Below are 12,495 nucleotides of genomic sequence, written 5' to 3'. Positions count from 1 at the left end.
AAACTGTTTAGATAGATGCAACCAAACAAATACCTTTCATCAGACACCTGCCATTCTCTGAATGTCTTGCTTCCCTGGGATTGGATTAATTGAAACTCTGATGACTAGCAACTGGCATGGTAAACCTGCACAAAATTATTAATAATCTTGACAGCAACAACTCTGAGCAACTTCTTTTTTATCTCAATGTATCTTAACATATATATGGGCATGCCTAAAAGTCAGAAAATAGCACATTTTGGAATCATATTTTTCATGCCAACAATTTCTGAAGCATGAAACAAACTAGCTGTATTAGTTTTTTATTCCGATGAAATACTGCATCATTTAAAAGTTTTGTGCTTCCTGAAGTCCAACAAAACTACATCTGATGTCCTCCTTCTATATACATGCACACATATGTACATTTTCATGCACTTTTGATTAATTCTAATGCATCTGTACACTGTCTACAGTAATTTCCATATTATTGTTATTATGCCACATCCAAAAATGTCACATTCCCCCTCCTCCTTCAATCTTTGAAAATTGTTGAAACAAACTTTACATCTGTTCAGAATGAAGATTCTGTTCAAAATGAATATTCTGAACAAAAGATAAGGATTCATGTGATTCTTAGTTGGCGTCAACTAAAAGAAGGCTTCTCATTGGTTGCATTTAATCCAATCAATTAAGGTTTACTAAGCCTTGGAATAAACCTGTAGAAGCAGCATGAACATGTTTTAGAGGCAAATGGGTAACTTGCCTGTGCATATATTGTGGTGTATCCATCTACCAGATAATAATGAACTCTTTCACTTACTTACCGTGAGAATATGTCTCTCTGTGTAAGCATACAGTTATGCACAAGTCATGCACACATAACAGTCAGACTGACATATAAGCACTCTTTTATCTGTTATTTGCTTTTCTGTTCAATATACATGGTTTCCACTAATTACTGAGTTATGTGTTTCTTCCGGATTCTTACAGGACTACAACAGTATATCATTTTTTATAGGTTTCCATTGCCTCTAGTGGCAGAAAGAAGATAGAGGGAGAAAGAAAAATTTGTTTCAACAGAAAAGTCTCATTACCACCAAAAAAAATAACATTTAACTTTATCTGCTTTGCGGGCTAAGAAGTTTTGTTCATTATCCGGGTAATCTAGATTTAAAAATCTTACTAAGACATTTTTGTGTTGCATGTTACTTTAATACAGCCATTCTCAACCTTTCCTTCATCATTGACCCCTCGGCTTCATGTACTTCTCCAATTTATCCCCTGCTCCCACACAAAAAATACAATAAAGTAGCAGAAAAACAAGGTCATAAAAAACATTTTTATTGTTTAGGACTTTAGTTTTTGTATAAAAATATTATTATACATTCGTATCACAAAAATAAAGAAAATCAAACTTTTTCTAAATAAAAAATTATGAAGTTAATTTGTATTACAAAAAATAATAAACAGAAACACCTGAAGCATTATCAGTAGAAACAATGTTGATTATTGAGTCAGTCAGTTTGTTTATGCGAGAAATTGTTTCTGACAATGTTACTCTCATATCATCATTGGCTTTTAGGCAGTTTCTAGCCTTTGTCTTTATTGCTACTAAACTTGAGACCCCTAATTTACATAGTATTTAGTGACAAAATGAACAAACACTCAGAAGGCACACTGAGTATGGAGTAAGAATGAATCTGAGTTTTATCCAAAAATTGACACCAAATTTTTCAAATTCTTTAAAAATAGCAGAAGATTGAAGATTAATCAGTTCATCTTTTACTGGGTTGTCAGTTTTTATTTCTGACAGTTCAGTGGCAAAAATGCCTTAATATCCATCTCTCTGTTAGTCTTTTGAAAAGACATGACACAATCTGAAAAAAAAATGATTATTTTTAAATTATCAGCTATTTCAATTATTTACCCTCGACTATATAATTTTTTACCCCCTAGGGGTAAATTTACCTCTGGTTGAGAACCTCAGCTATAATACTTGGCAATGTGAAAGGAGTTCCAAACAAGTTTTCTTAGTATGGAGATATAGAGGTAAGGACTTGTTACATCTGCCTTTAACAACACGTATGTACAACTGAAAGTTATACAGTGGAACAGCTCTATCGTTACTTTTATGGTAGGTGCTCAGCTGAGCTTCAATCTATGGTCCCTCTCTGTAAAACATTTGCAACAAATATTCGCTTAGCTGCAACAACTGCCAACAACTTCCCTCACACCCTATCAGTGCCTGAAACTAACCGAGAATTCCATAGGCAGTTTCTTTCCCAGAACTGTCTGTCTGTGGAATACAATACTGTGTGTCTGCTTTCTGATTGACTATTACGTGGTCATCTTCAAATCTAACATGAATAAATTCCTATTGGGCCATCCTCTAAAATAATTCATGCCCTACCCAAGTTCCTATATATTGATCATATTGTCTCATAATATACCAATACTTAATCCTTATCATAGAATGGCGTCCAGACCTTGATAAGAGGTAATCTCCCAAGTAAAAAAAAAATGTTTCCTTTTCCTGTAAAGTATTGAAGTGAGGTGGACTGAAAAATTTTACAGGACAATTAGGGGACAAATTTTTGTTGATGTGACAAATAAAAGTTCAGTCGGCTCAGTTTTACCTATTCATATTCAGTTACTTTTTATTTTGTCCTATTCTCTACAGTGCATTAAAATTTGTATAAAAATTAATGAAATAAAATAAATGTAAAATACAGGGTTACCCCGACCTCCACCTCAAAAAATGTCATCCATGAAAAAATTAATACAATTCACAATCTTTTTTTTTTTTTTGTGCCCTGATTTTAGCTGTGATGGCACTCTTCAGTTCAGGAATACTCTGGGAATTGTTTTGAGAGACATTGTTTTAGATAATTCCGCAGAGAAAAATACAGAAAGAGGTTATGGTCCAGTGAGTGTGAAGTGCATTCAGGATCACATCTCTTACTGATTAAATGGTCATCAATGTGTCCCATTCCAATAAGTCATTTGAAGTGTAGGGAATTGCTTCATTTTGTTGAAAACACTGTTCACCCATTCACGTATTACAAGACCTCTTTCACTGCCACAAACTTAATGACAAGTGGATAGCACTCAATATTTGTCATGATTGATCTTGAATGGCAATAAAACAAAAACGTGTTGGTCATTCATGACTGAAACTTGAGGGACAAGTCAGACAAAACTGAAATAAATATATTGATACCAAACATGGTTTTGCGCTTTTTAATTTTGTGAGATGAGGATTCATTATTCATATGGTTTGGATTCATCAGCCTGCTGTTCTTATCTTGAGTGTTAAAGAAAGGGTTCCATTTGAGATTCTGTGCATATTCCTAAGTTCAACAGAAAGATTCCTAAATTCATCAAGATACACCTGAAGAGGGTTGTCAGGTACAAAAAAATTGTGAATTTTATTAACAATTCCATGAGTGGCATTTTTAGGGAAAAGAGAGTCACCTTATAGTTTAATAAATTTGTATTGTAAAATATCTTGACATAATAATTGACAATGCATTTATATTTTCGTAATAGCCATTGTGTATCTGTATATTTACTTCTATATCTGATGTTGATATCAATAATTTCTGTTAACAGTCACATTCTATTATTATAGCTGGAAAGAGTGATATAAAAAGTGGCAGATTTTTCTTGTCAATTCATGAAATGATGTAATGCACAGCAATTATGCTGAAACTAATTTTGATGAGGATGATGTAAACAGTTCATCGCTTGAATGTAAATAAATGTAACAAAAACATTTTGACTATTTTTTTCGAAGCTTCTTTCAAAAAAACGTAACGTTTCTCTCCATTCTATAAACAATCTGTGTTTGTATATAAACAATCAGTGTTTGTGTAAATTGGTGATCTTTTAAACCAAAGAATTTCAGGTGAAAACATTATTCTGTACTTACGTGTCATGGCAAAATTAATATAAATTTAAAAAATTACGAAAAACGATCCAGTAGAAAAATAATTACAAGTCAAAAGTAACTCTAATTAATAATTTTGACTAAATAATTGTAATTCTTGAAAATTGATGTTGACTCTTGAATTTCCTTTTATGTTATGTTTTATTTTCTTATGTTTATTTGAATAAATTGTTATGCCTGTGTTTTTCTTTTGTTTTTGTTTTTTTCATAAATTTAATAACAGCTTAAGTTTCTTGAAAAGAAAAACAAAAAAACTTCTGCACATTGCAATCAATTCTGACTTATCACCCTTAATTTTAAATACATACCGCCATTTTTAAACACAAGTAATGTGGCTGATTTTTTATTTAAAATACTTCTAGCACATCATCTACTGGATCAGTTTTTGTAATTTTTGTAATTTATATTAATTTCACCATGATGCATAAATATGTAATATTTTCATCTGAAATGTGTTGGTTTAAATGATCACCAATGTACACAAGTACCAAATAATTTACAAATCTTACAGTAAAGTATCTTTATACGTTTCTGTAACATGTTTAGATCCTGTGTTTATGAATGAATATAAAAAAATAAAACACACTTTGAAACTGCATCCAAAGAAACTATCACATTTTTGTACAAAAGTGACTCTTGAAAGAAGACAAAATTGTAAAAATCAAAAGTCAATGCATGCTCTACCCAAGTTTCACTTGTTTACAATTATGTCTAAACTAAAATTTCTTTACATGACAAAACCAAACAAGAACTAAAAGGAAAAAAAGAAAGAGATTAAATTTGTATTTAGTTTTATTTCATTATTCAGTAGACATATTGAATTTGTTGTATATTTGTTATGTCTTTTATATTTAATGTTTATATTTTTCTTATTTAATAGGTTTGTGTCTTAAATATCTCATATGTTTGGGTGTTTTTATATCTAATGTTTATTATATCAGTTATAGTCAGCTAATGTACTTTCTAATATCCAGCATAGCACTACCGGAAGCGGTGACAAGGCAGATCAGTTCCTTCACTTTTATTATTCTTCAGTATTTCTATTATGAAGCGATTTATTGAAATAAAATAGGAGAAAACAGCATTATTGAAAAGTATACAATAAAAATTAACACAATTATACAGATAAAAATTAACACAATTATACGATAAAACTTAACATAATTATACAATAAAAATTAACACAATTATTATTGATTTGTACTTTTAACAACAAAATTTTTAAAAATATAAATTTTTATTTTATTCGAAATTTTATAAGAAATATATATTTATGAAATTATTAAGATAAAAGTTTTTTGTTTTTGAATTTTAAAAATAAAATTTTTTTATTTGAATTTATATAATAAATATATGTTTATGAAAGTATAAAATAAAATTATTGAAATCAAAATAACAAATAATTTGTAGGTATGAGAGAAAAAAGTGAAGAAACTGATTTGCCTTGTCACTGCTTCTAGTGGTGCTATGCCAGAAAGTATTTTAGCTGACTATAACCATCATATCTATTATGTTTGTATTTTTCATATCTGTTACGTTTATGTTTTTGATATCTAATGTGTTTATATTATTCATATCTAATATGTTTACATCTTTCATATGTAATATGTTTCCATTGACTTAAACTTTTCTGCTTTTCTTCTTCTCTCTTACAGATAGGTCAACAGCCTATAAAAGAAAACTCAATTCTGATGTATCTTTACTTTGTTTTATTTATTATTTTCGGATCATTCTTCACCTTGAACCTTTTCATTGGTGTCATTATCGATAACTTTAATCAACAAAAGAAGAAGGTGAAAAGACATTCTTTCATTTATTATTAATTTGTTTAATTCATTTGTTTGTAAATTGTTGCATTACATAGAAAAAATTGTTCACTTCATACTTACTTGCTTGGAGATAAACTGAAGTAAATAACATTTTCATAATAAACAAAATCTTCACAATATTTGAGAAAAATAGTTATATGTATAAAGTTATATATATATATATGGTAATCTTCTAAATTAATGAATGTTCCATTATGAATTTTGAAATATATATTTTAGGCAACATGGTGAGTAACATGAGTACATTGTTTTTGTTTTGTAAACCTTACCATCCACCTAAACTTAGATCCATTCTAAAAAAAACATTTGTTAAACGCAAAAAAAATTAATACAGTAAAGAATTGGTTTATATCAAATTTTGAGTTATATTAAGTAATACATCTTTAAATAGATTGGTGTGTGTGCGTCAGTGTCAATAATATGTGTGTACTTGGTAAAATACTAAACTATTGAACAGATCATTATGACTTATGGAATGCATATTCTAGGCAGCAGAGTGAGTAACATGAGAACATATTTATTTTTGTTTTGTAAATGTTACCATTGGGATGAGGACACCAAAACCACACTATACACTCGAGGAAAGAAAAAAATTAAAATTTTAGAACTAATGCTACATTAAACTAAAATGGAAAAGTGGACAAACTACAAAATATAAAAGACAAACTAACATATAAAAAAAAGCATCAAGTAGTCTAATATTTTGCTTCTTTTATTGACAGAAGCTCCTCTGGAGTAAAACATTAATGTCTACAGGTATCAAATTTCAAAGAGTCATTATTTGTTTACAAAAAAAAGGAATTGCATTATGGTGGATTTAATTTAAGAATTTTTAAAGTAAGATTCTCACAAGTTATTTTTGGTACTTTACACTATTGCAGTTTATGTTTTCAATAAGTAATCGATTAATAGTAAAAATAATATTGTGTCAATCACGTAGTGGCATGAAACATGCACACACAAATATACAGAAACTTGGAATGGTCACACAATTGTATTAATATAAAGCTTTAGGAAATCATTACTATTGGCAACATAAATTATTTAAAGGAAATACAATTGGGAAATTAGCCAAAAAACAATTTATTTTGGTTTACCTACTCATTTGTGGCCTATTTGCATTAAAAAGAAAAGTGAATATAAGTTATAAATCATTAAAGCTACTGTAAATATTAGTAATGAGTAAAGTATGTTTATCCAATTGTTTATGTTATGAACTTTACTTTTTCTGACTAAAGATGGCTACTTTCCTCAGAATCAATATTTATAGTAACTGTAAAGATTTATAATTTATATTAACTATTACATTTTAATTTTCACAAATGGTAAGTAAACGAAAATAAACTGTTTTTGACTAATTTCACAAATGTATTCTCCTTAACTTAATCTATATCACCAATAGATTTGTATTATTTATTACATTGTAAAACTTTTGCCAATTTTCTGTACCAAGTGTTTTTTTTTTTTTTTCTGGTTTTATACTTTTATCTTTTATTATTGTAGAGCCATACAAACAAAAGTTTCACTTGCTTTTATTATCCAGAATGAAAATCAAGCTACTTGAGACAGACGAACCTCTTCCTCACGAATTGAACATTAGAGACAGGGAAAATTATTTATTGAAAGGAGCCAATCAATAACTGTTTTGTTTTTGTTTTCTTTTATGATTTCTGCTTTGTAGGTGTTGATGTATTTCTTTTGATTGTATCATTATTATTTCTAAAACAACCGTAACTAGGTCAGTATTTCATATATATATATATATATATGAATAAGTATTTCTAAATTCCAGAAAGTTTTAGAAACATTTGTTATAGATGCTACTGGTTTCTATCAAGCATCTATATGCACAGTTTGTTAGTATTATATAGATCAGTAGCAGCCAACAGTTATGACTGTTGCTGCAGTTGTTATTGTTGAGCATTAATTTTACATAAATCAGATGATTATTTTTGGCATTCGTTTCTCTGATATTTTTCTAGTGAGAATTCTTTCAAGAAAGACATTAAGTACTGACCAGAGGAACCATGTGAAGGTTGCCATTACCCCTGAGTGAAAGTGTTTCCATGGAACAAACTGGATTCAAACTAAGTACACCCAGGTTATCAGTCCACGTTATTAACCACTTAGCTGTCATCACCTGCCTGCTGCTTTGTTGAATGAATTGGACTTCTGCACAGAGCTTACAAAGATGGTGTCTGCAGTCTTTTTTATTGGCAAGAGCTATTTGTCATACTTGCAGGTGAAATGTCTTAGAAAAGACTCAGTGTCTCATACATGAATCATATAACGTCTTACATTTTGAAGAACTGCTATTGTTAAAAAAAAGAAAACTTCAATGGTATGGACATGTGATAAGAATCGGTGGTCTATTGAAGACAATTCTCCAGGGGACAGGGCAGGATAGAATAGGCAAGCAGAAAAAGAGGCAACATTGTGGAGTGGATGAGAGAGAGATTTACCATGACACAGGCCCTTGTATATGACTGACAGAGATAGAGACAACTGGTGCAATGTTCAGCAACACAGTGTTCTCATGATTTTGGCAGGTTAAGGGACTCATGAATCATGAAAACCTGCAAGATTTCAGGTTCACCTCCAGCACTGAGAGCAACAAATTCCTGTTGCATATAAAGTTGAAGAAGGTTTGGTAAAAACACGCACAGGAATGCCAATTGCACATATGCAGAAGCATCATTGTTATTCTCACTCTATTGATTTGCCATTACAGGCCTGAAATATCCTTGCTTGCCACATGCAGACATTACCACATTGTAACTGCCTCTACCACAATGATGAAGGGTTGGGAGAGTTATTGATGCTTTTAAATAAATGTACACAAATATTCATGAAACTCTCTTGTGATATCATAATAAATACACTCTGTCTTTCTCTTTTCCTTTCTACCACTTTTCTCTTCATTTCTCTCTCTCTCTCTCTCTCTCTCTCTCTCTCTCTTTCTTTCTTTTTTTTATTTCTATCACTCGTCTTCTCCCACAACTTTTCAGATCAGTTGTTCTTTATTTACATTATTCAACCTTCCTTCCACCATTTAAAACATCCATGTACAGATGAAAAGTATTTAAAAGTCGCTAATGAACCTTAATGAAAGGTCAATAGGTAACTAATTAATCTTTGTCGGATAGACAGGATGGAAGTATACTTGAATGGTCCAATGGATTTTTCCATATATCTGGAACTTCATCTTGCTGATTGGTCATCATTCATTGATGAAATAAGATGTCAACTTTTTTAAAATCAGTCCCACTTTCATTTTATATACACATTTTCCTCAATGAAAAAAGTAGAAGAGTACCCATTCCAATCTCCACCTGACTACATCTATATCATGCTTTCTCTGGTGTTATGCAAATGATAGGTATATGCAATTTAATGGCTGAAACTGGTAGAGGGACAGGGTTTTGAAAGCCGGCTTATCATAATATTTTTGTAGGTTTTCAATTACTTTTTGATTGTATTTGAAAGATTAAAGCCTATAGTTACTCTCTAAAAGGCAAAAAAAAAGTTTTTAACTTAAAAAAAAAATTATAATGAAAAATGTTTACACAGTGACATTGGAAATTGACAAATTCAGCTAAATTTTGAAGTTAAATAAATTCATTGTAAAAATCCCTTGAAAGATAAATATTAATTTTTGGGGACTATTTCAAAGTAAAGTCTTAAGATATTGAATTAAATAAAAACGAAATTTAAAAAAAAAGTTTATACAAAAAATAGTTTAATTAGCCCCCAAAAGCGAAAGTGATAAACTCTCGCTAATCAAAACAAATGAAAAGGTGTCGTGCATAAGTTCTACAAAAGCCCAAAATGTCAGAAAGTCAATTTTATTTTAAAATTTATAGAGGAATTGAAACATTATTATACTCTTATTTCTTTATTTTTGAAAATTATAAAAATTTTCATTAATTTAGGTAATCTTATTTGTTGTAATAAAAATGAAGTGCTTATTTAATTAGAATATTTATTTACTTTTTTATGATAAGTTGATTTATTCTCAAACGTGTTGTAACAATAGATTAAATTAATCCTTTTTAAAATAAAGTAAAAGAGCATTTTAAGTATGAAAAAGTCAATAAAAATCACTGATTACACTGACAATTTATTCATCTATATATCTATAAAGGTGAACGTGTCTGTGTCTGTGTATCTGCGTCTGTGTACATTTCGCTACGCAATATCTGTCAATTTTTAATCTACGGACTCGAAATTTGATATACAGGATACAAAGATTTTCCCAAATCTTTGTAATCGGTTTTCAGCCAGAAATTTGGCTGTTAAGGGGGTCAAAGTTCAACGATTTGACCTTTGAGAACTCTACCAAACTACTCCTCCAATTTTGGGTATAAACAATTGAAATTTTAGATATAGGTTCCTTGGACATGGATCTAACTTAATAGCTTGATTTAAGCTCAAAACAATAAATGTTAAGGGGTCATGATAGAGGTCAAAGTTTAAAAAAATTGACCGCTTTTTTTTTTTTTTTTTTTTTTGCACAACATACACCTCCAAACACCTGGGCAAAGCCGGGCTGAAATGCTAGCATATTTATAAAAGTGAATGTGTCTGTTTGTGGTTCTGTGTGTCTGTGTATATTTCCCTATGCAATAACTCTGTCAATTTTAAGTCTACAGACTCGAAATTTGATATATAGGGTATTGAGATTTGGGAAAATCTTTGTAATAAATTTTCGGCCAGAAATTTGGCTTTTAAGGGGTCAAAGTTCAACAATTTGACCTTTGATAACTCTACCAAACTCCTCCGCCAATTTTGGGTATAAACAATTGAAATTTTAGATATAGGTTCCTTGGACATATATCTAACTTAATACCTTGATTTGAGCCCAAAACAATAAATGTTAAGGGGTCATAATAGGGGTCAAAGTTTTTAAAAAAATTGACCTCTGCGGTCTTTACCAAATTACTCAGACAATTTCTGGTCTAAACATTTGAAATTTTACATAAAGTGTATTCAGAAATATGACAAGCTTTTTAATCGGTTTAGATTGAAAATTTTTAGTTACCAATATATAAATGTATGTTTGCATGTCTGCCTAAAACTTTTGACAGAGGCGACGGATTTTACCAAGATCAGTATCGTTTTGAAGTTCGACCTTTCAGACGACAAATATCGAAAAATTGGCTAAAAACATTGATATCTTCACCTTGAACTGGGCACTTTTCTACAGGGAGGGTTGCTTTTTTTCACCGATATTTTTGAAAGTTATCCTCTCCTTTCGATTGTCTAGCCTTAATTAAAATCTACATCACTTCCGGTTTGGCGGTGGTTGTAACAGCAAAGACGTCAGATTTTTTTCCCCGTTCTTTTCCTCCTTCGCTGTACAGGTTCGAGCCTGCCTTCCTACTACCACTTTTTTTTTTTTTTTGCTCAACACACACATCCAAACACCCGGGCAACGCCGGACTGAAATGCTAGTTGAAAAAATAAGTAAAAACAATTTATTGATAATTAAAGAGAATACGGCAAGTAGCATGCAAATCCTGTCTGTTTCTTTTTTATTTTTTATTAGAATTTTGCCCATCAGTAATTTGTCTAAATTAATTGTTATTAAAAATTATACCATTTTTTAATTATTCTTTTCTTAGTGATCCTGGATCTCAATTTTTTCAATCTTTTTTTTTTTTTTCAGAATTATAAAAAAAATTATTACACTAATGTTTACACCATCATGCATACAAGAAAAATATTATATTACATTTTAAATTTTTGTTATCATTAAAATCATCTAAAATATTTTTTTCAATTATATTATTATTGAGTGAAAATATTGAATAAGCAATGCTTAATTCAATGATAATATTAATAGTTCGAGAAATTAATTTTTATTTAAGTTATATTGATTTCATTAACACAAACTTTAAGGGCTTTTTTCGTAATGTTCCTGAAATATCAAAAAAATGTATTAATTTTTAACATCTACAATGCTTTATTTTTATTAAAAAAAAAAAACAATCAAGCAGAAATTCATGCATCTTTTTCATTACGTAAAACTTTAGCAAAGGTGTTTTTTTGTTTACAAAAAATAATACATTTTCACTAAAATTTAAAATAAAATAATATATTCATCATATTTTGTGATTGTTAATTAATAAATACTGAAAATTTCATTAAAATTGGTTGATTTGCTGAATTTTGGTGAATTTTAAATAAAGGGAGGGGTTAAAATGTTCATGCATTTTAGGGATCGGCCATAGCAAACGATTAAGGGAAAGTAACTCTAAATGATACAGATTCTCTAGAGAAAGGAAACTGAAAAGAAATTTGAGTCAGAAGAAATGGACACGTGTGCTGTCTCTCTCTCTTATTCTTCTTATTCTTCTTCTCCTCCTCCTCCTCTCTCTTTCTCTCTCTCTCTCTCTCTCTCTCTCTCTCTCTCTCCTTATAAACCACTTTTGCATGAATATATATGTAATAAAGTTTATTTTAAAATATTAACATTTCATTTATCGATGCTATACTTATCCTGAGACAAATGCAAGAGAAGCGTCTTAGTAGAAAGGAGAACCTGTATTTTGTTTTTGTGGATTTGGAGAAAGCTTTAGATAGAGTGCAAATAGATGTTGGTTGGTGGACCTTGCAAAATTAGGGGCAAATGAGTTGTTGGTAAATGTTAGTCAACCAATGTACAGAAATGCTCCAAATGATGTTAGAATTAACAGCATATTTAGTGTCAGCTTTAATGTTAAAGTTGAAATA

The 12,495-nt window shown here is 30.0% G+C and overlaps 1 protein-coding gene across 3 annotated transcripts in view; it reads left to right on the top strand.

Annotated features, from left to right (window-relative positions):
* LOC145260449 (sodium channel protein para-like) overlaps positions 1-12,495 on the top strand; it is a 645,789-nt gene that overhangs the window by 615,515 nt on the left and 17,779 nt on the right. For all 3 annotated transcript variants that reach the window (XM_080118504.1, XM_080118501.1, XM_080118503.1), the window contains one exon: positions 5,587-5,724. In XM_080118504.1, coding sequence (XP_079974630.1) covers positions 5,587-5,724 — 138 coding nt within the window. The remainder of the gene's footprint in view (positions 1-5,586; positions 5,725-12,495) is intronic.

This window comes from Euprymna scolopes, chromosome 36, assembly GCF_053919585.1.
Source record: "Euprymna scolopes isolate OS-2025 chromosome 36, ASM5391958v1, whole genome shotgun sequence".
In the NCBI taxonomy this organism is placed as follows: domain Eukaryota; kingdom Metazoa; phylum Mollusca; class Cephalopoda; order Sepiida; family Sepiolidae; genus Euprymna; species Euprymna scolopes.
This window is presented reverse-complemented; position numbering and strand designations above follow the sequence as displayed.